This window comes from Nycticebus coucang, chromosome 10 (genome assembly GCF_027406575.1).
Source record: "Nycticebus coucang isolate mNycCou1 chromosome 10, mNycCou1.pri, whole genome shotgun sequence".
Classification (NCBI taxonomy): Eukaryota; Metazoa; Chordata; class Mammalia; order Primates; family Lorisidae; genus Nycticebus; species Nycticebus coucang.
Genome location: NC_069789.1, coordinates 45,417,012 through 45,443,435, shown reverse-complemented (window position 1 = coordinate 45,443,435; position 26,424 = coordinate 45,417,012). Strand labels below are relative to the sequence as shown.

The 26,424-nt window shown below is 37.1% G+C and overlaps 1 protein-coding gene across 1 annotated transcript in view; it reads right to left on the bottom strand.

Moving 5' to 3' along the window:
* Positions 1-26,424, bottom strand: part of USH2A (usherin) — an 868,259-nt gene that overhangs the window by 610,980 nt on the left and 230,855 nt on the right. The window contains exon 15 of the mRNA XM_053607912.1: positions 10,803-10,966. Coding sequence (XP_053463887.1) covers positions 10,803-10,966 — 164 coding nt within the window. The remainder of the gene's footprint in view (positions 1-10,802; positions 10,967-26,424) is intronic.

Genomic DNA, 26,424 nt, shown 5'->3' with positions numbered 1-26,424 from the left:
AGAAAAGAGGAGTTGCAATCTTATTTTCAGACACATGTGGATTTAAAGCAACTAAAGTCAAAAAAGACAAAGATGGTCACTTTATATTGGTCAAGGGAAAAATACAACAAGAAGACATTTCAATTCTAAATATTTATGCACCCAATTTAAATGCTCCCAGATTCTTGAAGCAGACCTTACTCAGTCTGAGCAATATGATATCTGATAATACCATCATAACAGGGGACTTTAACACTCCTCTTACAGAGCTGGACAGATCCTCTAAACAGAAATTAAACAAGGATATAAGAGACTTAAATGAGACTCTAGAACAACTGTGCTTGATAGACGCATATAGAACACTCCACCCCAAAGATAAAGAATATACATTCTTCTCATCACCCCATGGAACATTCTCCAAAATTGATCATATCCTGGGACACAAAACAAATATCAACAGAATCAAAAGAATTGAAATTTTACCTTGTATCTTCTCAGACCATAAGGCACTAAAGGTGGAACTCAACTCTAACAAAAATGCTCGACCCCACCCAAAGGCATGGAAACTAAACAATCTTCTGTTGAATAACAGATGGGTGCAGGAAGAAATAAAACAGGAAATCATTAACTTCCTTGAGCATAACAACAATGAAGACACAAGCTACCAAAACCTGTGGGATACTGCAAAAGCAGTTTTGAGAGGAAAATTCATCGCTTTAGATGCCTACATTCGAAAAACTGAAAGAGAGCACATCAACAATCTCACAAGAGATCTTATGGAATTGGAAAAAGAAGAACAATCTAAGCATAAACTCAGTAGAAGAAAAGAAATATCCAAAATCAAATCAGAGATCAATGAAATTGAAAACAAAAGAATCATTCAGAAAATTAATGAAACAAGGAGTTGGTTTTTTTGAAAAAATAAATAAAATAGATAAACCATTGGCCAGACTAATGAGGAATAGAAAAGTAAAATCTCTAGTAACCTCAATCAGAAATGATAAAGGGGAAATAACAACTGATCCCACAGAGATACAAGAGATCATCTCTGAATACTACCAGAAACTCTATGCCCAGAAATTTGACAATGTGAAAGAAATGGATCAATATTTGGAATCACACCCTCTCCCTAGACTCAGCCAGGAAGAAATAGAGCTCCTGAACAGACCAATTTCAAGCACTGAGATCAAAGAAACAATAAAAAAGCTTCCAACCAAAAAATGCCCTGGTCCAGATGGCTTCACTCCAGAATTCTATCAAACCTTCAAGGAAGAGCTTATTCCTGTACTGCAGAAATTATTCCAGAAAATTGAGGAAGAAGGAATCTTCCCCAACACATTCTATGAAGCAAACATCACCCTGATACCAAAACCAGGAAAAGACCCAAACAAAAAGGAGAATTTCAGACCAATCTCACTCATGAACATAGACGCAAAAATTCTCAACAAAATCCTAGCCAATAGATTACAGCTTATCATCAAAAAAGTCATTCATCATGATCAAGTAGGCTTCATCCCAGGGATACAAGGCTGGTTTAACATACGCAAGTCTATAAACGTTATCCACCATATTAACAGAGGCAAAAATAAAGATCACATGATCCTCTCAATAGATGCAGAAAAAGCATTTGATAAAATCCAGCATCCTTTTCTAATTAGAACACTAAAGAGTATAGGCATAGGTGGCACATTTCTAAAACTGATTGAAGCTATCTATGACAAACCCACAGCCAATATTTTACTGAATGGAGTAAAACTGAAAGCTTTTCCTCTTAGAACTGGAACCAGACAAGGTTGTCCTCTGTCACCTTTACTATTCAACATAGTGCTCGAAGTTCTAGCCAATACAATTAGGCAAGACAAGGAAATAAAGGGAATCCAAATGGGAGCAGAGGAGGTCAAACTCTCCCTCTTTGCTGACGACATGATCTTATACTTAGAGAACCCCAAAGACTCAACCACAAGACTCCTAGAAGTCATCAAAAAATACAGTAATGTTTCAGGATATAAAATCAATGTCCACAAGTCAGTAGCCTTTGTGTACACCAATAACAGTCAAGATGAGAAGCTAATTAAGGACACAACTCCCTTCACCATAGTCTCAAAGAAAATGAAATACCTAGGAATATACCTAACGAAGGAGGTGAAGGACCTGTATAAAGAAAACTATGAAATCCTCAGAAAGGAAATAGCAGAGGATATTAACAAATGGAAGAACATACCATGCTCATGGATGGGAAGAATCAACATTGTTAAAATGTCCATACTTCCCAAAGCAATCTACCTATTCAATGCCATTCCTATCAAAATATCAACATCATACTTTCAAGATTTGGAAAAAATGATTCTGCGTTTTGTATGGAACTGGAAAAAACCCCGTATAGCTAAGGCAGTTCTCTGTAATAAAAATAAAGTTGGGGGCATCAGCATACCAGATTTTAGTCTGTACTACAAAGCCATAGTGCTCAAGACAGCATGGTACTGGCACAAAAACAGAGACATAGACACTTGGAATCGAATGGAAAACCAAGAAATGAAACTAACATCTTACAACCACCTAATCTTTGATAAACCAAACAAGAACATACCTTGGGGGAAAGACTCCCTATTCAATAAATGGTGTTGGGAGAACTGGATGTCTACATGTAAAAGACTGAAACTGGACCCACACCTTTCCCCACTCACAAAAATTGATTCAAGATGGATAAAGGACTTAAACTTAAGGCATGAAACAATAAAAACCCTCCAAGAAAGCATAGGAAAAACACTGGAAGATATTGGCCTGGGGAAAGACTTCATGAAGAAGACTGCCATGGCAATTGCAACAACAACAAAAATAAACAAATGGGACTTCATTAAACTGAAAAGCTTCTGTACAGCTAAGGAGACAATAACCAAAGCAAAGAGACAACCTACACAATGGGAAAGGATATTTGCATATTTTCAATCAGACAAAAGCTTGATAACTAGGATCTATAGAGAACTCAAATTAATCCACATGAAAAAAGCCAACAATCCCTTATATCAATGGGCAAGAGACATGAATAGAACTTTCTCTAAAGACGACAGACGAATGGCTAACAAACACATGAAAAAATGTTCATCATCTCTATATATTAGAGAAATGCAAATCAAAACAACCCTGAGATATCTTCTAACCCCAGTGAGAATGGCCCACATCACAAAATCTCAAAACTGCAGATGCTGGCGTGGATGTGGAGAGAAGGGAACACTTTTACACTGCTGGTGGGACTGCAAGCTAGTACAACCTTTCTGGAAGGAAGTATGGAGAATCCTCAAAGCACTCAAGCTAGACCTCCCATTTGATCCTGCAATCCCATTACTGGGCATCTACCCAAAAGGAAAGAAATCCTTTTATCATAAGGACACTTGTACTAGACTGTTTATTGCAGCTCAATTTACAGTCACCAAAATGTGGAAACAGCCTAAATGCCCACCAACCCAGGAATGGATTAATAAGCTGTGGTATATGTATACCATGGAATACTATTCAGCCATTAAAAAAAATGGAGACTTTACATCCTTCGTATTAACCTGGATGGACGTGGAAGATATTATTCTTAGTAAAGCATCAGAAGAATGGAGAAGCATGAATCCTATGTACTCAATTTTGATATGAGGACAATTAATGACAAATATGGTTATGGGGGGGGAAACAGAAAGAGGGAAGGAGGGAGGTGGGTGGGGCCTTGGTGTATGTCACACTTTATGGGGGCAAGACATGATTGCAAGAGGGACTTTACCTAACAATTGCAATCAGTGTAACCTGGCTTATTGTACCCTCAATGAATCCCCAACAATAAAAAAAAAAAAAAAAAAAAAAAAAAAAACACAAGCCATCCATTTGCTGTCTGCAAGAAACACACCTGGCTTCAAAAGACAAATTAAAACTCCGAGTCAAGGGTTGGAAGACAATTTTTCAGGAAAATGGCATTCAGAAGAAAAGAGGAGTTGCAATCTTATTTTCAGATACATGTGGATTTAAAGCAACTAAAGTCAAAAAAGACAAAGATGGTCACTTTATATTGGTCAAGGAAAAAATACAACAAGAAGACATTTCAATTCTAAATATTTATGCACCCAATTTAAATGCTCCCAGAATCTTGAAACAGACCTTACTCAGTCTGAGCAATATGATATCTGATAATACCATAACAACAGGGGACTTTAACACTCCTCTTACAGAGCTGGACAGATCCTCTAGACAGAAATTAAACAAAGATATAAGAGATTTAAATGAGACCCTAGAACAACTGTGCTTGAGAGACACATATAGAACACTCCATCCCAAAGATAAAGAATATACATCCTTCTCATCACCCCATGGAACATTCTCCAAAATTGCTCATATCCTGGGACACAAAACAAATATCAACAGAATCAAAAGAATTGAAATTTTACCTTGTATCTTCTCAGACCATAAGGCACTAAAGGTGGAAGTCAACTCTAACAAAAACGCTCGACCCCACACAAAGGCACGGAAATTAAACAATCTTCTGTTGAATAACAGATGGGTGAAGGAAGAAATAAAACAGGAAATCATTAACTTCCTTCAGCATAACAACAATGAAGACACAAGCTACCAAAACCTGTGGGATACTGCAAAAGCAGTTTTGAGAGGAAAATGTATTGCTTTAGATGCCTACATTTGAAAAACAGAAAGAGAGTGCATCAACAATCTCACAAGAGACCTTATGGAATTGGAAAAAGAAGAACAATCTAAGCCTAAACTCAGTAGAAGAAAAGAAATATCCAAAATCAAAACAAATCATCAAATTAATGAATCAAGGAGTTGGTTTTTTGAAAAAATAAATAAAATAGATAAACCATTGGCCAGACTAATGAGAAATAGAAAAGTAAAATCTCCTCGGGAGGCTGAGGCAGAAGAATCGCCTAAGCCCAGGAGTTGGAGGTTGCTGTGAGCTGTGTGACACTGTGGCACTCTACTGAGGGCGGTAAAGTGAAACTCTGTCTCTACAAAAAGAAAGAAAAGTAAAATCTCTAGTAACCTCAATAAGAAATGATAAAGGGGAAATAACAACTGATCCCATAAGAGATCATCTCTGAATAATACCAGAAACTCTATGCCCAGAAATTTGAATATGTGAAGGAAATGGATCAATTTTTGGAATCACACCCTCTCCCTAGACTTAGCCAGGAAGAAATAGAGCCCCTGAACAGACCAATTTCAAGCACTGAGATCAAAGAAACAATAAAAAATCTTCCAACCAAAAAATGCCCTGGTCCAGATGGCTTCACACCAGAATTCTATCAAACCTTCAAGGAAGATCTTATTCCTGTACTGCAGAAATTATTCCAAAAAGGAATAAGGAATCTTCCCCAACACATTCTATGAAGCAAACATCACCCTGATACCAAAACCAGGAAAAGACCCAAACAAAAAGGAGAATTTCAGACCAATCTCACTCATGAATATAGATGCAAATTCTCAACAAAATCCTAGCCAATAGATTACAGCTTATCATCAAAAAAGTCATTCATCATGATCAAGTAGGCTTCATCCCAGGGATGCAAGGCTGGTTTAACATACGCAAGTCCATAAACATTATCCACCATATTAACAGAGGCAAATATAAAGATCATATGATCCTCTCAATAGATGCAGAAAAAGCATTTGATAAAATCCAGCATCCTTTTCTAATCAGAACACTGAAGTGTACAGGCATAGGTGGCACATTTCTAAAACTGATTGAAGCTATCTATGACAAACCCATAGCTAATATTATACTGAATGGAGTAAAACTGAAAGCTTTTCCTCTTAGAACTGGAACCAGACAAGGTTGTCCTCTGTCACCTTTACTATTCAACATAGTGCTGGAAGTTCTAGTTAATACAATTAGGCAAGACAAGGAAATAAAGGGAATCCAAAAGGGACCAGAGGAGGTCAAACTCTCCCTCTTTGCTGATGACATGATCCTATACTTAGAGAAACCCCAAAGACTCAACCACAAGACTCCTAAAAGTCATTAAAAAATACAGTAATGTTTCAGGATATAAAATCAATGTCCACAAGTCAGTAGCCTTTGTATACACCAATAGCAGTCAAGATGAGAAGCTAATTAAGGACACAACTCCCTTCACCATAGTTTCAAAGAAAATGAAATACCTAGGAATATACCTAACGAAGGAGGTAAGGACCTCTATAAAGAAAATTATGAAATCCTCAGAAAGGAAATAGCAGAGGATATTAACAAATGGAAGAACATACCATGCTCATGGATGGGAAGAATCAACATTGTTAAAATATCTGTACTTCCCAAAGCAATCTACCTATTTAATGCCATTCTTATCAAAATACCAAAATCGTACTTTCAGGATTTGGAAAAAATGATTCTGCATTTTGTATGGAACCAGAAAAGAACCCGTATAGCTAAGGCAGTTCTTAGTAATAAAAATAAAGCTAGGGGCATCGGCATACCAGATTTTAGTGTGTACTACAAAGCCATAGTTGTCAAGACAGCATGGCACTGGCACAAAAATAGAGACATAGATACTTGGAATAGAATTGAAAACCAAGAAATGAAACTAACATCTTACAACCACCTAATCTTAGATAAACCAAACAAGAACATACCTTGGGGGGAAGATTCCCTATTCAATAAATGGTGTTGGGAGAACTGGATGTCTACATGTAAAAGACTGAAACTGGACCCACACCTTTTCCCACTCACAAAAATTGATTCAAGATGGATAAAAGACTTAAATTTAAGGCATGAAACAATAAAAATCCTCCAAGAAAGCATAGGAAAAACACTGGAAGATATTGGCCTGGGGAAAGACTTCATGAAGAAGATTGCCATGGCAATTGCAACAACAACAAAAATAAACAAATGGGACTTCATTAAACTTAAACGCTTCTGTACAGCTAAGGAGACGATAACCAAAGCAAAGAGACAACCTACACAATGGGAAAGGATATTTGCATATTTTCGATCAGACAAAAGCTTGATAACTAGGATCTATAGAGAACTCAAATTCATCCACATGAAAAAAGCCAACAATCCCATATATCAATGGGCAAGAGACATGAATAGAACCTTCTCTAAAGATGACAGACGAATGGCTAACATATGAAAAAATGTTCATCATCTCTCTATATTAGAGAAATGCTAATCAAAACAACCCTGAGATATCATCTAACCCCAGTGAGAATGGCCCACATCACAAAATCTCAAAACTGCAGATGCTGGCGTGGATGTGGAGAGAAGGGAACACTTTTACACTGCTGGTGGGACTGCAAGCTAGTATAACCTTTCTGGAAGGAAGTATGGAGAAACCTCAAAGCACTCAAGCTAGACCTCCCATTTGATCCTGCAATCCCATTACTGGGCATCTACCCAGAAGGGAAAAAATCATTTTATCATAAGGACACTTGTACTAGACTGTTTATTGCAGCTCAATTTACAATCGCCAAAATGTGGAAACAGCCTAAATGCCCACCAACCCAGGAATGGATTAACAAGCTGTGGTATATGTATACCATGGAATACTCTTCAGCCATTAAAAAAAATGGAGACTTTACATCCTTCGTATTAACCCGGATGGACGTGGAAGACATTATTCTTAGTAAAGCATCAGAAGAATGGAGAAGCATGAATCCTATGTACTCAATTTTGATATGAGGACAATTAATGACAATTAAGGTTATGGGGGGAGGAAAAGCAGAAAGTGGGATGTGGTGAGGGGGGTGGGGCCTTGGTGTGTGTCACACTTTATGGGGACAAGACATGATTGCAAGAGGGACTTTGCCTAACAATTGTAATCAGTGTAACCTGGCTTATTGTACCCTCAAAGAATCCCCAACAATAAAAAGAAAAAAGAAAAAATATACAAGTAAATTCCACAGATGAGATTAAAAATTAAGACAACCACTAGGCAATTATAAAATATATTTAAGAGGAAAGAGGTTTTAGAGCTTCTGATTATTATAGCATAAAGAGTTTGGCAACATAAATCTAGAAAAATTATAATCACTTCTGGGAGCTCAAGAATCAGCCAGGGGCAAACAACAAATTGAGAACATTTCTTCTTGACAAAATGGTAGCGCTCAGCAGAGGAACAGTAGGAATCTGTGACTGGTCCCAAACCCCCAGTTCCATAGTCAAGTATATTAGTTTTACCATAGTAGGGCTGCCTATAAATATCAGTAGTTCTAGGAGCAGAGATGACTGATTTGATTTGGGGTTAGGGGGAAAAAAAATCATAGATTTCCCAACTATAAGTGACGGACTCACTTGCAAACAATGAGGAAATTCCCTGATTTGCTAGCTGGAAGATGTGCTCCAAACTAGTTAAGTGGTGAATTTACAGAGAATAAACCTAGTGATCTTAGATATAAGAGAGGCCCAGAAGGGCTGAGGTGAGCTCTCTGCAGATCCCTGGATCACTGGGAAACTATGAGTGTGTAGGGGAACCCTGAGAGAGACAATGAATAGTGAAGACCAAGAGAGAATAAAGAACTAGCTGTAACTCTGTATTCCTCAGCCCATATGCATATTGTTTGGCAAAAGCTGGAAGTCTTCAGGAAGGCTGCAAGTATTTGAGCACAAGCTCTGCTCAAATCACTGGCTGATTCAGACCCAGATGTGACCCCTAGAAAGCCATGTTATAAGTAAAAAGTAAAATTTCAAAGACTGATTAGAGATAGCAGCAGCTGCACACTGCAGAGGAGAACATTTTCCACTGACTGTCCTTGCAAATTGCTAGCAATAATCTAACAACTTGAGAGCTTTCAGCATAAAATTACAAGACATTCAATAAAATTGGTAACTGCATTCATTAAAAAAAAAAAAAACAGTCAATAGAAACAGACTGTATGGTCCCGAATATTGAGTGTAGCAAACAAACAAAAAAAAAAGAATATTTGTCACCAAGAATTCTATATCTAGAAAGAATTATCCATCAAAAATGAAGTTAAAAATACTCTCATACAATTTTTTAAAATTGGGAGATTTCATTTCTAGCCAATCAGACCTAAAAATTCTTTAGGAATTGATACAAAGGGGAATTGAATCTGTGGGTAAGAAAGAACACCAGAAGCAATTAATATGTAGGTAAACACTAATGACTCTGTATGTATTTATATTCTGTTTTCTTCTCTCGGATCATTTTAACATCTAAGATTATTTAAAACACATGTTAATGTAATGTTGTGTGTATATGTATGTATATATAATATGATTTTTTTGCATAGATGCTTGGGCAGTTCAGTGGGGAAAGAATAGTAAGTAAACAAATGTTACAGGAACATTTGGATACCTGTGTGTCAAAAAATAAAAATAAAATAAAGAACTGAGATGCTTATTCACATCATGTACAAAATTAATTCAAAATGATTCACATATCTAATCAGTTTCAAATTGTATATAAAACCAGGTAATATACGGTTATGATTTAATAAAAAAATAAAAACAAAAATGTTTCCCAGATCTAAATGTGAAATTTAAAAATGTAAAACTTAAAATTAAAACAGAGGAGGATTTTTTTTTTTTAATGAATAAAACAAATATTTTTAGATAGGATACAAATCCATGATCCATAAAGGAAAAACTTGGTAAATTAGACTTGGTAAAAATTTAAAAGTTTTTAATTTTAAAGCATACCATTTAAAAAATGAAAAACTAATGGGAGGAAGCATTTGCCAGTTGTATCTCTAATACATAAGGGATACGATATAGGAATCCTCAATAGGAAGACAACCAACTCAATTAAAATAAGAGCAAAAGATTTGAAAGATACTTTGCCAAAGAAAACACATGAAAGACAACACACATGAAAAAGATACTCAACAACATTACTCATTAGGGAAAATGCTAATTAAAACTACAATGAGATACTATTACAACTCACTAAGTGGTTATAATCATGATACTGCTGAATGTTGCTGAAGCTATAGCAAAAACGGATCTATCATAAATTGCTACTACAAACGAACAGCACAACCATGTTGGAAAAGAATTTGGCAGTTTCTCAAAAATTTAAAAATACACTCAACATACAAACCAGTCTTTGTACTTCCAGGTGTAGCTAAGAGATAGAAAGATGTATGCTTATGCAAAGACATAACCATGTGTTCATGGGAGCATTATACATAAAAGATAAACACTGGAAATAATCAATGTATCAACTGATCAATGATACACTACTAAACAATTAAAAGGAACAAACTACTGAGACAAGCAACAACATTAATCAACCTCAAAAACATTTTACTAAGAGGAAGAAGATACAGAATAGTGACTATAAAACTTACTGATAGAGGAATACAAAAATTATGGTAAATAAGATTAATTTTTCATTTGTTATAAATGTCTTCGTGTGGTAAGGCAATTAATCCTTTTTCTTTAACCAGCCTAATTTTAGCACTGAAAGTTCTGTCTCGTGAAAACCCTTAATCTTGGAAAAATCATGACTTTAAGCATCTTACTGTGATTTTTTGTAGCAAACTGTAAATTTCCCACTGTAAGCATAATCATATAATAATTTCCAATTATCGGGCGGCGCCTGTGGCTCAAGGAGTAGAACGCCGGTCTCATATGCCGGAGGTGGTGGGTTCAAACTCAGCCCCGGCCAAAAAAAATAATAATAATAATAATTTCCAATTATCTTATCAAGGAAAAGCACACAAATTTTATTTAAACTTTTTTTCTCATTTTTCACCTAAAATTTCCATGTTATACCTAAGCCTTTCTGATGAGTCCTAAATGGAGAAAATAAACAACAAGACCCTCTTCCCTGCATGACGCTGCCTCCCACGCCAACACTGGGCCAGAGTTCACTTACTTTTGCTGCAGCCCAATAGATTGTTGACATCCAAATGGCTTGCATTGGGAACACAAGCGTCACACTTTGAGCCAGTGACAAATTGTTTACAGAAACACTGGCCTGAGACCAAATGACAGGTTTCATTCAAAGCTCCTGAGAGATGACAATTGCAAGGCTGACATCTGAAAACAAGACAAATAAACCATCAAAGAGAATAACATTTTGATTAATAATTCATAGTATAAGTTACACCTATCAGTAACATGGTGGAGTAAGACGGTTTCCGTCTTAGCCAATGTATTGAAAAGGATACTTGAGTCAAACAAAGAATCGAAGGTAAAATAAAACCAAGAAGAAATGATCTTTATCAAAATGTCACTCAAGCTAAAACCTACATAAAGCCTTCTCTTTGTAAACTAATTAATGGCAAAATAGTGCTATATTACTTTTTTATGTGCCATGATAAATAGATCTTATTGAGTAGTTTGAATACCAGTTGTTCAGTAAGAATATTATAAAGTTTTCTTTCTCACAGAAGTTCTCCTGTCAGCTAAAAATTTAGATTAAGTATCTAAAAAATTATTATCTTTTCAAGTTACTATCCAGTTGTAAAATAGAAATCTTGGGGTGAGCCATTGCTGTCCCTAAAAGTCTTGAAATTCTCTATTTAGTTCTATGAAGAGTAAATTTCACTAAGCAAATTGCTTGAGGAAGACAGGTTCAAACACTCTCCATGCCCTACTATGGGTTATATTTCATTTTCTACCTTATACAATAAGCTTATATATCCAGAATGGTTGGACAATAGACTATTATTCTGACTTATGAAAAGTTATTAATGATATAAACATAATGAAATAATTTTACTACAACTTAAATTTCTTGGACCCATAGTTTCCTGTAAAAATAACAGTCCTGGCATTTTACCATTATTGAAACTAAAACCTGCTTCCCCAGAGTGAATTAATTGTTCAAACACATTGCCTATGCCAATGGATTAGGGTAAATCATTTGGGTGCCATAAAGTAGTAGAGAAACCAAAATAGCACACATAAGAAACCACCCACATTTAAACAGGTACCCTCCATGTGGTACATATAAAACCACATTAAGTGGATTCACCTATATGTTCTCATAAAGAAGCTGGATAGATAGAGTTACTTTACCCCACTGCAATTTTTATGGCGTGATCTCTTGGGTAATCATTCAACACACTTAAAAAGGCCGATAAAAGCTAAGCTGCCAAATAAGCTGCAAATTTGTTTTATGGACTAATATCCCATTGGGAATAAATATAGTACAGTTTCTCTTGAAAACTACTGTACTTTAGTTTGCCTTTTTTATGGTCGTGATAAAAGGACGTTTTCTCCCTACAAACAACTATATTATCTTAGGGTTTTTTTTTGTTTTTTTTTATCTATACACATTGCATCAGAATTCTATTTCAAATAGATGCTTTGTTCAGGTTAAGTATTTAAGAAAATTGTGCATTAAAATTATAGAAGCAACAACATATTTGATTCACTCTTAATTTCAATGTGTGCTATTGAAATTAGGTATATTATTTGTAGGCTTTTAGTGTAATACTGGTGGCCATAAATAACAGGAACCAACCTTCACCCAATGCATATATATAATATACACTTTTATATATGTGTGTGTGTGTATATATATATATATCACTCATGAATAAGTGTCTCTTGAGTATTTCAGATTTTATTACCACTCACTCATAAGACAATCACACTTATTCACACTTATTTTACATATAATGCATTTAGAGTAATAGTTTCCAGTGTATAACATAATTCCTTTTCTTGATGTAGTTCTATTTTCCTCCAGCCAACAGCTACATGCATAACTCCAAGGCAGCTATGTCAATATCCATGGGATATTAAGTTTCAAATTCAAATGGAATAAATAAATCTCTTCTCTGGAAAGTATGCAATGTTTTGAGTAATTAAATGTGTCTGTTTCTGATTTCATGGCCTCTTATCCCAGCCACTGTTATATTCAAATTATCAGACTCATTATAATCGCTTGACTTCAGTAAGAGAATTTGCCCTAAATGAAGTTCACAGGAGGAAACACTTCAGAATATTGTAGTTTGTTTTTAGACCAAAGGACACTGGGGATGATTTTATAATTAAGGATTAAATATAATAATTCCTGTAAATTTTGCAGCCACTCAACATAATTTTAAACATTTCCAAGAGTCTTTAGCACATAAGCTACAAGTCTGATGTCATTTTATAAGATATTTCTCCTCAAGAGTACCCCCTAAATGAAATACATTTCACGTTTATTAAAACAAAATTATACATAATAAAGGAAAAGACATTTTAAACTTAGAAAGGGAAACACCAAACTAAGATGGATTGTGATATTGATTTTTCCAGGATAAATGGTTTTCATAATATTAATATAAAGAAACGTTTATTACACTGACTCTCCTGGTACAGCCGGAGCTTCTCCCGCAATCTGTTTAAAATCTTCATTTTTCATCCTTATGGGAAAACCTCACTTGCTAAATGGATTTCATAAAGAGTAATCTGTCAAGATTTATATAGATAAACAATTTGTGATGTTTATTGACCAGTTCATTATGGTAAACAAAACAGGACTAAAGCATCGCTAATCTCTGCCAGCACTCTGCTATTATAGTTCTGTCCCGGCCCTTAGGTAACTTAGTATTTACTGGATATGACGTGAAAGCTAGTTGACTTCTCTCTCTTAAATCATAAACTTCACATAATTTCCTTTCCTAGGCGTTTCTTCCAGTTGTGCACACAGTAAAGGTTATTCTAATTATTTACTACTGCATCAATATAACCATTAATAAAAGTCATATGTTTCAGTAATCCATGTTGTTGTCAAGAACTTCATCATCTGGGGGAAGTCACTACACTTGGGATATATATACCAAGATACAGATCATTTTATTGACATTTCCCTTTGCACACTCCTCTTCTACCTTGGGCCTCAACTCATGAGCACTATCTAATTGAATTTTTTTATTTATTCATTTATTTATTATTTTTTTTTTTTTGTAGAGACAGAGTCTCACTGTACCGCCCTCGGGTAGAGTGCCATGGCATCACACGGCTCACAGCAACCTCTAACTCTCTAACTCTTGGGCCCACACGATTCTCCTGCCTCAGCCTCCCGAGCGGCCGGGACCACAGGCGCCTGCCACAACGCCCGGCTATTTTATTTTTTGTTGTAGTTTGGCCGGGGCTGGGCCTGAACCCGCCACCCTCGGCACATGGGGCCGGCGCCCCACTCACTGAGCCACGGGCGCCGCCCAATTTATTAATTTTTTTGAGACAGAGTATCGCTTTGTCACTCTCAGTAGAGTGCCATCATAGCTCACAGTAACCCCAAACTCTTGGGCTCAAGCAATCCTTTTGCCTTAGCCTCCCAAGTAGCTGGGACTACAGGTGCCCACCACAATGCCCATCTATTTTTTAGAGACCAGGTCTTATGCCTGCTCAGGCTGGTCTCAAAACTCTTGAACTCAGGCAATCCACCCACCTCAGTCTCCCAGAGTGCTAGGATTATAGTTGTGAGCCACCACACCCAGCTTATCAAATTGATTTAAATATTGACTGACATAAATAATATTTGTTGAGGACTAGCTATGTTCCAGAACTGGAATGACCCAAACATGAGTAACAAAGAGTTACAACTGTCTGCAAGGAGTTCTCAATCTAGTCTGGAAGATAAAAATGGAAAGAGCATTAGTAAAGGTGTATGGAGACTCTGTAGGGGCAGAGAATAGGGGTTGCTACCTAGTTAGCAGGGGAAGGGAAGGGGAAAGGAGTATTAAATGGACGTCTGCAAGATACTTGGGCTAAATTAAAGGACAAGTAGGAGTAAGCCAAGAAAATCAGGGAAGCAAGAAAATAGAAAAAGAAAAAGAAAAAATTGGAGAAGGTGTGAAATTACAAGCAGTTCAGATTTTTCAGCTATAAATGCAGGACAAGGAGTGGTGATAGATAAAGCTGGAACGGTAATCAGACATAAGAAAATGCTATGTTAAGGCAGTGGTAAGGAGAAATAAAGAGAAGGAGGATAGATTTAAGAAATATTTAGCAAGTAAAATTGGTAGGATGAGATGCCAGATAGAAAAGAGAAGGGAAGATGGCCATGGAGTTATTCCCAGTTATTTCTAATTCGCTGACAGTGGGATGATGGGGACATCAGACAACATGAAAAACAAGGGAAGAAGAGATCCTATATTCCTAAGGGATTTTAGACAAGGATTATTAATAAATAACAGAGGAAGAAGTTTCTTCTAGGGAAATTGGAAAAATTGGGCAGAGTTTTCTTCCATCAGTCTGTAGCACAGATGCTAGCATAGAGAAGGTGTTCATGTATTGAATTAACAGTGAATAAAGCACTAGGAAAGCTTTAGGCTTAGGATAGGACACCAGAGATAGGTCCAAATGAGGCTTTTAGTTTTAACGACAATTGAGCTACTTTGAGCCCTTGTTTGATGGCATAACTCTGTCTCCCTGGCTAACCTTACCCCTAGTGGATGGGCAGCTTTTCTCCCTGGCCTCTGCTAGACTCCCCAAGACCAGTGTCCTTAGTTCAGTTCACTTACGCAGGATTCAGTGAATGCTACAGTGCCGTTTAGAGGAATCTGGTTTTCCCCTAGTTAAGAGTACATTTCTCCTCTGCACTAGAGGTGTGGGTTCAGGAAGCTTCTTAGTTTTCCATTCATCACAGCCTATTGTTAGCAACTGAATTCCCTTGGAGCTGGAATCAGAATTACAGGAGGTGGTTTGGGGGATTGGGCATCTACTTCATGTGAGCTGGAAGTCATACTCACAGGGCTTATTAATTGAAAATGCTACGACCTCCTCTGAAAGGGAAGAGCTAACAATGCCCAAACCCACCTGGCTCTAGAGAAGTTTTAGCAGGCACAATTACAAGAACTCTTAAAATCTTGATAGGGCAGTGATTCCCTTGAATTCGGGCAATAGTGACATCAGAGTACAAGGAAGTGATATTCCTGTAATCTAGAAAACAGCTGTCTTAGCAAGGTTCTGTATGTAAGATACCTACCTCCTTTTCTATGTTGACATCCCACGTTCCATGCAAGTTGCTTTGAGATATCACAGCAGAATCAAATTTTTTAAATTCTGGGTGGCTTGGGTAGAAGAGAGATTATACTTACTCTCTATAACCCCAAAAGGCAGAAATAAGACTAGGCAAGAAAGCTACAGAAATAAAATATTTTGCTCAATATAAAGAATTTTTTCTGTCTCAGAATTGTAATTTTTTGAAATAAACTTATTTCATGAGACAGTATGCTCTTTTTAGTTTCATGTTTTAGAGCAAAAGCTAAGTTACCATTTATCCATTTATCAGTTATTTTGAAAAGGTGATTTATGCAGAGAAAGGTATAGGGTAGAGTTTAACCAAAGTCACTTTTACGATTCTTTCTAAGTCTATAAAGTTATGATTCTGTGATGCTTGGTGAGATTAAGTCACTTGCCCAAGGTGACAGTAAATCTAGTTACAGGTTCAGCAATCTTTATCTATAAAGGACCAGACAGTAAATATTTTAAGCTTTGTGGGCCATGGGATCTCTGTCGTGACAAAACTTGGCTGCTAAAGTGTGAAAAGCAGCCACAGACAATATATGAAGAATGAACACTGCTGGGCTCCAATAAAACTTTCTTTATAGAAACAGGTGGCAGGGCAGAGTCAGCCCCACACCATTTATTACTAAACTCTGGTATAGTAAGCTGAATTCTTCCTATTCGCCCACTGTGTCCATGTTCTAATCCCCACAGTTAGTGAATATATTACCTTATAAGGTTAAAAAAAACTCTGAAAGTGTGATTGAGTTAAAGATTTTGAGATAGGAAAATTATCTTGGGTTATTTGAGAACAACCAACGTAATCACAAGGATGCTTATAAGAGGAAGGCAGATGTCAAAGAGAAAAGATGTAAGGATATAAGCAGAGGTCAGAGAAAACACCACTCTGATGGCTTTGAAAATGAAGAAAGGATCTATGGGCTAAAAAATGTAGGTGGTGTCTAGAAGCTGGAAAAATCAAAGAAATGGATTTTCTCTTAGAGACTACAGCATAAACACCAGATCTGATGGCCCTTTGATTTCATCTGAGTTAAACTAACAAGAACTATGACATAATAAATTCATATTGTTTTAAGCCAAATGTGGGGTAATTTATTACATTAGTAATAGGAAGTTACAAAATCTGCTCTACTGGAAAAGCCAGAAATGGAACCTAGATATCCTCATGCCCAACACTGCGTTATTCCTATTACTGCACACTGAAAAAACGCTGCTAGTATATGAAATCTTGTATTTCTTACATGATCATGTATCATTTATATTAAAGGAGAAGACACAGTTTGGTCATCATCGGAGATTGTAAACATGACCACAATTCTTCACCTCTCCCTTTAAGTAGGTCCTTTATAACTAACTGTAGAGTTCCTTCCAATGAAAAGTACAGTTTTTTTCCCCAATCCTGAATGTGGTCTGGCTCCACTAGTATGGTCAACAGAATAAGACAAAAGCAACATTGTGACAACTCCAAGCATAGCCCCCTTTTGACTTTGCATGCTTCTGTTCTTTCCTTGGCTCAGCCACCACCTCATGAGCAAGCCTTGGCTAGACTGCCAGATGATGAGAGGTTTGTGTTCCATTTACCTGTCACCCCAGGTGACAGCCAGCTGGCCAACCAAGAGTCACTTAGGAGCATGAATCTACAAAGCATATCCCCCATTTTGTCCATTATCACACCACAAAGGGAATCTGTTGAAGGAAAGACTCTGGTACCTTTCCTTCCTTCTATTCTGTTCTAATAAAATCCCATCTTATCACTCAAAAAAAAAAAAAAAAAAAGGAAGGAAGAAAGTTGTCTGCCATCATTTGAAGTCATTGACTTGATTCTCAGAGAAAAGACCAATTGTGATCAATCAAAAATAAGCCTGTGAAAAGATTAGCAGACTAAATCTATAATGTTCAAATGTAGAACATTTATGGCTCAACTGAAATATAATCTGGATACAGAGAAATATCCCTTTAATTTATAGACTGAGCCTTTTTGCTCCACAACCAACCTATCTCCTCTGGAACTCATGGCAACTTAGTGTGTGTGTCAGCTAGTAATAAGACAACTAGTGATGTCCCTGTCTCCTTAAGGCTTAAAACAAGGCAAACTAGGCCTGATGAATATAGAGGATACATAATTAGGAAAGAAACCTTTGGGGTTGTGATATGTAGATATTATATAAGAAAAACAATGGCAGGCCTTGTGCGGTGGCTCATGCCTGTAATCAGAGCACTCTGGAAGGCCAAGGCCGATAGATTGCCTGAGCTCACAGGTTGGAGACCAGCCTGATCCAGAGCAAGACCTTATCTCTAAAAAATAGCTGGGCATTGTGGCAGGCACCTGTAGTCCCAGCTTCTTGGGAGACTGAGGCAAGAGAATCAGTTAAGCCCCAGAGTTGAAGGTTGCTGTGAGCTCTGACACCATGTCTCTCTACCAAGGATGATAAAGTGAGACTCAGTGTTAAAAAAAGAGAGAAGGAGAAGAAGAAGGAGAAGGAGAAGAAGAAACAATGTGTTACCAGATGAACTAGAGGAATTTTTAGGGAGCCATAGGAAAGAGCAATTATAGTTATGGGACAACCTGAGGGCAGTAGTGAGTGCAGAGTGTCAAATACAGGTCTCAATTACCAACTGAGATGAATTGAATATGGCCCATTTTTTTGTCTCATTGTTTGGGTTAGACAAATACTATATACTGTTTTTGTTTCATTGATTTTTCAGTGGGCAGACTTTTTTTCTTCATTGTTTTCAATACTGATTAAATCATGTTTGTTTTATGTGTCAGAGGTAAAGGGAGTAAGTTTGCACTAGTATCAGCTTTTTAAAATACATGGCCCCTTTTCTCTGATCAGTAACTTTTGAAGAATAAACCACTTAGAAATAAGCAAATGATTTTTCAGCTTGGTCACGGGAGATTATTGTTGTTTGGGGTGGATTTTTGTTATTGTTTTTGTTTAGAATCAGTGTATATTTTATTTACCTTTTCCTTCAGAGTATTCAAAAAGTATAGAAAATAAACCAAGAGAGGTGCACGGGAAGCTCGGGAACCTCGGGGCTCGGCGGCTCCCAGAGGCTAGGGCAGCAGCTCTGGCGAGGCGGTTTTCCTGCTGGTGTGGTGGGGCCAGATCATACCTGTTTATATCAGTCTTGCAGTTCCTGATTTTTATGAAAGAAATAAAGCAGACCTGGACAGAGACATTTGCTTGAGTTGAGTCAATGGAGTCTGAAGTGTTACCCCTTACATACCATTTCAAGGATATGTATTCAATAAGCACTTATTGAATGCCAACTATGTGCCTACTATTGTATTATGGTCTGAGAATATTAAATTGAAATTACATAGACTTGGAGTAACAGCTTCCTTGCATCTGGGCACCTTGAGTCTGGGGAGATAGGACTCCAGGCATCTCTGGCTGGTGGGATCTGCCTATCATCACCCCGGTGAGGATACAGGGAGTCAGTGAGAGACTTCTGGACCCCAAGAGGAGGACTAAAACAGTGGAAAAACGGCAAGTGGTTGCATGTGTTCAATCTGTCTAACCCCGCCCACAACTGTAGTTTAGTAGCAACGAGACTGCAAACCAGAAAGGCCTTACCTGTAAACTGTTTTGGTGTCTTTGGACTTGGCACTCAGTTGAACTGCCTTGGGGAGAGCCTGAGCGGGAGTGTGGAGAATTTTGGCCATTGTCTAGGGTCCCAGTCTGAGCCGCTGAGCCAGATGGAGCTAATAGTGTTTGGCTGTGGGTCACAGGGAGGATTGTGAGCAATCTGCCCCGGCAAGCTCCGCCCTCAGGGTCGCAGAGCTAGAATCGGGTGGGAGCTGGTAATCCAGCGACCAAGTAACCTAAGGGTGGGGTCTGAGCCGCCTTGCAGCCCTAACCCTCAGGGGCAGAGTGAGACCAGTTTTGACACACTGGATAAGTGGATAGCCACTTCAGCAGTGATTCCAGTGACAAGCACTTTCCTGGGAAAGCTTCTGCTCAGCAAGTTTACAAGTTCAAAGTGCCTTTTAAGTGGGCTGAAGAGAGATTTAGGGTGTCTACCTGCTGGGGTTTGAGAAATCAACAGCCTCCAGTCGTATCAGAACTGTGATTAACATCTCATACCCCAGAAGATCACATGTTACCTAGACAATATTCAATAACATATACATACTGCTTTATTTTTGGTTGCATTTTTTTGTTTTTTTTTTGGTTTGGTTGTTTTTTTTGTTTATTTTGATGTTGTTTTGGTTTTTAATTTCAACCTTTTCCATACAGATCCTTTTTCTTTCTCAATTATTCCAGTTTAATTATAATTTCCCATTGTTGCCTTTTTCAATAACTAGAACTTCATTTTTGCTAGTGTTTCTACTGCTATTATTTGGTTTTTCACCCAATTTTATCCCATAAAGTTTTCTGTTTGCTTGTTTTGGTTTGATTTATACCATTTTTGTCTTTCCTCTCTACTTGGTGGAGGTGGGGTACTGTGTCTGATCAGGTTAGCAAACAGCTGCTGACCTCAAGGGAACCACCCAACTGGGCACCCGAAGAAGGTGGGTTTATTTTAAGGTTGGGTCAAAGTACCCTACTGTACACCTATATTGCTCTGTCTCCCTCTTTCTGTGCCTCTCTTCTTTTTCTCAATATTCCTTTTACCCACCCCCTCTCCTTTCTCTATTTTTCTTTTTTTTCTTATCACTCGGTCCTCCTTTCTTTCATCCCTTTTTTGCTCTTCAACCTTCTCACCCTTCTGGTCCTGTAACCCTTAGTCCACAGGCACGAGAACTTAAAGAGCAAGAGGAAGTGAAAGGAAAATTAGTGCAAGGAAACAGATAAAAGAAATCATTCATAAGGAAGAATCAGCAGAAAACTCCAGGCAACATGAAGAACCAGTCCAGAACAACCCCGCCAAGGGACCATGAGGTAGCTACTGCAGAGGATTCCACCTATAAAGAAATGTTAGGAATGACAGAAAGGGAATTTAGAATACACATGTTGAAAACAATGAAAGAAATGATGGAAACAATGAAGGACATTGCTAATAAAGTGGAAAATAACCAAAAGGAAATCCAAAAACAGAATCAAATAAGAGACGAATGATATGAAGAATATCAAAAGGATATAGCAGAGCTGAAGAAACTGAAACAGTCAATTAGGGAACTTAAAGATGCAATGGAAAGTATCAGCAACAGGTTAGACCATGCAGAAGAAAGAATTTCAGAGGTAGAAGACAAAGTTCTTGAGATAACTCAGATAGTAAAAGAGGCAGAAAAGAAGAGAGAGAAAGTAGAACGTTCACTGTCAGAATTATGGGACTTTATGAAGCGTTCCAACATACGAGTTATAGGAATTCCAGAAGGGGAAGAAGAATGCCCCAGAGGAATGGAAGCCATACTAGAGAATATTATAAAAGAAAATTTCCCAAATATCAAAAGGTTCTGACACACTGCTTTCAGAGGGATATCGGACCCCAGGTCGCCTCAACTCTAACCGAGCTTCTCCAAGACACATTGTGATGAACCTGTCCAAAGTCAAGACAAAAGAAAAGATTCTGCAAGCTGCCAGGAGTAAGCACCAGTTGACCTACAGGGGCAAATCCATCAGAGTGACCGCAGACTTCTCTAATGAAACTTTCTAAGCAAGAAGGCAATGGTCATCTACCTTTAATCTACTTAAACAGAACAATTTCCAGCCCAGAATTCTGTACCCTGCTAAGCTAAGCTTCAAAATTGACGGAGAAATCAAATCATTTATGGATATACAAACATTGAGGAAATTCGCCAAAACAAGACCAGCTCTACAGGAAATACTTCAACCTGTTCTGCACACTGACCACCACAATGGATCAGCAGCAAAGTAAGAACTCAGAAATTAAAGGACAGAACCTAACCTCCACACTGATGCAAAAGATAAAACTAAGCAATGGACTCTCACCAAATAAGACGAATAGAATACTACCACATTTATCAATTATCTCAATAAATGTTAATGGCTTGAATTCCCCACTAAAGAGACACAGATTGGCTAATTGGATTAAAAAACACAAGCCATCCATTTGCTGTCTGCAAGAAACACAGCTGGCTTCAAAAGACAAATTAAAACTCCGAGTCAAGGGTTGGAAGACAATTTTTCAGGCAAATGGAATTCAGAAGAAAAGAGGAGTTGCAATCTTATTTTCAGATACATGTGGATTTAAACCAAATAAAGTCAAAAAAGACAAAGATGGTCGCTTTATATTGGTCAAGGAAAAAATAAAAGAAGACATTTCAATTCTAAATATTTATGCACCCAATTTAAATGCTCCCAATTCTTGAAACAGACCTTACTCAGTCTGAGCAATATGATATCTGATAATACCATAACAACAGAGGACTTTAACACTCCTCTTACAAAGCTGGACAGATCCTCTAGACAGAAATTAAACAAAGATATAAGAGATTTAAATGAGACCCTAGAACAACTGTGCTTGATAGACGCATATTGAACACTCCATCCCAAAGATAAAGAATATACATTCTTCTCAGCACCCCATGGAACATTCTCCAAAATTGATCATATCCTGGGACACAAAAAAAATATCAACAGAATCAAAAGAATTGAAATTTTACCTTGTATCTTTTCAGACCATAAGGCACTAAGGTGGAACTCAACTCTAACAAAAATGCTCGAACCCACACAAAGGCATGGAAATTAAACAATCTTCTGTTGAATAACAGATGGGTGCAGGAAGAAATAAAACAGGAAATCATTAACTTCCTTGAGCATAACAACAATGAAGACACAAGCTACCAAAACCTATGGGATACTGCAAAAGCAGTTTTGAGAGGATAATTCATCGCTTTAGATGCCTATATTCGAAAAACTGAAAGAGCGCACCAACAATCCTACAAGAGATCTTATGGAATTGGAGAAAGAAGAACAATCTAAGCCTAAACTCAGCAGAAGAAAAGAAATATCCAAAATCAAATCAGAGATCAATGAAATTGAAAACAAAAGAATCATTCTGAAAATTAATGAAACAAGGAGTTGGTTTTTTGAAAAAATAAATAAAATAGATAAACCATTGGCCAGACTAATGAGGAATAGAAAAGTAAAATCTCTAGTAACCTCAATCAGAAATGATAAAGGGGAAATAACAACTGATCCCACAGAGATACAAGAGATCATCTCTGAATACTACCAGAAACTCTATGCCCAGAAATTTGACAATGTGAAGGAAATGGATCAATTTTTGGAATCACACCCTCTCCCTAGACTCAGCCAGGAAGAAATAGAGCTCCTGAATAGACCAATTTCAAGCACTGAGATCAAAGAAACAATAAAAAATCTTCCAACCAAAAAGTGCCCTGGTCCAGATGGCTTCACTCCAGAATTCTATCAAACCTTCAAGGAAGAGCTTATTCCTGTACCGCAGAAATTATTCCAAAAAATTGAGGAAGAAGGAATCTTCCCCAACACATTCTATGAAGCAAACATCACCCTGATACCAAAACCAGGAAAAGACCCAAACCAAAAGGAGAATTTCAGACCAATCTCACTCAGGAATATAGATGCAAAAATTCTCAACAAAATCCTAGCCAATAGATTACAGCTTATCATCAAAAAAGTCATTCATCATGATCAAGTAGGCTTCATCCCAGGGATGCAAGGCTGGTTTAACATACGCAAGTCTATAAACGTTATCCACCATATTAACAGAGGCAAAAATAAAGATCACATGATCCTCTCAATAGATGCAGATAAAGCATTTGATAAAATCCAGCATCCTTTTCTAATTAGAACACTGAAGAGTATAGGCATAGGTGGCACATTTCTAAAACTGATTGAAGCTATCTATGACAAATCCACAGCCAATATTTTACTGAATGGAGTAAAACTGAAAGCTTTTCCTCTTAGAACTGGAACCAGACAAGGTTGTCTTCTGTCACCTTTACTATTCAACGTAGTGCTGGAAGTTCTAGCCAATACAATTAGGCAAGACAAGGAAATAAAGGGAATCCAAATGGGACCAGAGGAGGTCAAACTCTCCCTCTTTGCTGACGACATGATCTTATACTTAGAGAACCCCAAAGACTCAACCACAAGACTCCTAGAAGTCATCAAAAAATACAGTAATGTTTCAGGATATAAAATCAATGTCCACAAGTCAGTAGCCTTTGTATACACCAATAACAGTCAAGATGAGAAGCTAATTAAGGACACAACTCCCTTCACCATGGTTTCAAAGAAAATGAAATACCTAGAAATATACCCAACGAAGGAGGTGAAGGACCTCTATAAAGAAAACTATGAAATCCTCAGAAAGGAAATAGCAGAGGATATTGACAAATGGAAGAACATACCATGCTCATGTACGGGAAGAATCAACATTGTTAAAATGTCTATACTTCCCAAAGCAATCTACCTATTCAATGCCATTCCTATCAAAATACCAACGTCGTATACTTTCAAGATTTGGAAAAAATGATTCTGCGTTTTGTATGGAACCGGAAAAGACCCTGTATAGCTAAGGCAGTTCTTAGTAATAAAAATAAAGCTAGGGGCATCAGCATACCAGATTTTAGTCTGTACTACAAAGCCATAGTGGTCAAGACAACATGGTACTGGCACAAAAAGAGAGACATAGACACTTGGAATAGAATTGAAAACCAAGAAATGAAACTAACATCTTACAACCACCTAATCTTCGATAAACCAAACAAGAACATACCTTGGGGGAAAGACTCCCTATTCAATAAATGGTGTTGAGAGAACTGGATGTCTACATGTAAAAGACTGAAACTGGACCCACACCTTTCCCCACTCACAAAAATTGATTCAAGATGGATAAAGGACTTAAATTTAAGGCATGAAACAATAAAAATCCTCCAAGAAAGCGTAGGAAAAATACTGGAAGATATTGGCCTGGGGAAAGACTTCATGAAGAAGACTGCCATGGCAATTGCAACAACAAAAAGAAACAAATGAGACTTCATTAAACTGAAAAGCTTTTGTACAGCTAAGGAGACAATAACCAAAGCAAAGAGACAACCTACACAATGGGAAAGGATATTTGCATATTTTCAATCAGACAAAAGCTTGATAACTAGGATCTATAGAGAACTCAAATTCATCCACATGAAAAAAGTCAGCAATCCCATATATCAATGGGCAAGAGACATGAATAGAACTTTCTCTAAAGATGACAGACGAATGGCTAACAAACACATGAAAAAATGTTCATCATCTCTATATATTAGAGAAATGCAAATGAAAACAACCCTGAGATATCATCTAACCCCAGTGAGAATGGCCCACATCACAAAATCTCAAAACTGCAGATGCTGGCGTGGATGTGGAGAGAAGGGAACACTTTTATACTGCTGGTGGTACTACAAACTAGTACAACCTTTCTGGAAGGAAGTATGGAGAAACCTCAAAGCACTCAAGCTAGACCTCCCATTTGATCCTGCAATCCCATTACTGGGCATCTACCCAGAAGGGAAAAAATCCTTTTATCATAAGGACACTTGTACTAGGCTGTTTATTGCAGCTCAATTTACAATCGCCAAAATGTGGAAACAGCCTAAATGCCCACCATCCCAGAATGGATTAACAAGCTGTGGTATATGTATACCATGGAATACTATTCAGCCATTAAAAAAAATGGAGACTTTACATCCTTCGTATTAACCTGGATGGAAGTGGAAGACATTATTCTTAGTAAAGCATCACAAGAATGGAGAAGCATGAATCCTATGTACTCAATTTTGATATGAGGACAATTAATGACAATTAAGGTTATGGGGGGGAAGGAGAAAGAGGGTCGGAGGGAGGGGGGTGGGGCCTTGGTGTGTGTCACACTTTCTGGGGGCAAGACATGATTGCGAGAGGGACTTTACCTAACAATTGCAATCAATGTAACCTGTCTTATTGTACCCTCAATGAATCTCCAACAATAAAAAAAAAAAAAGAAAAGAAAACAAGAGAAAAAATATAGCAAGCATTGGAGACATAAATAAAGACAGCGTGGAAGTGGTGAGGGATACATGGGCAAGGCAGATAGAAGTTTATTTTCTAAATTAATGAAGAAATATGATACTTGTATCTGCTTTTTAAAAAAGAAAAATGTATAATTTATTGTATATTTTGAAAGTTAATAAATTTATATTTGTACGACTATAGCATTTAGAGTTAAAGACAGATTTAATTAATTTTAGCTGATTTTCTTTCCTTTCAAAAAATATTTTTAACAGCAGGGTATACCCATTTTCCTATATCAAATGTGTGTACATTTAGACTATTTGTGAACTTTTTCCTTCAAGAAACAAAAATTTCTTATACTAGATGGAATCCCATATATTTTGGCCATCTGTTTACACATTATAAAAATAGCTAATGTTAGTATATATACAGTAATAGCCTAAAGTCAACAAAGAGATTCAAGAACAATATCATTCAAGAGAGAATGGAACACATAAAAATGGGAAAATTCATTTTTATCCCTTCTCAGTGTTGAGCAAAAGTATACACTCAAGCAATTCTCATTTTCACATTTTGAAATATCTTTCTCCATGACCT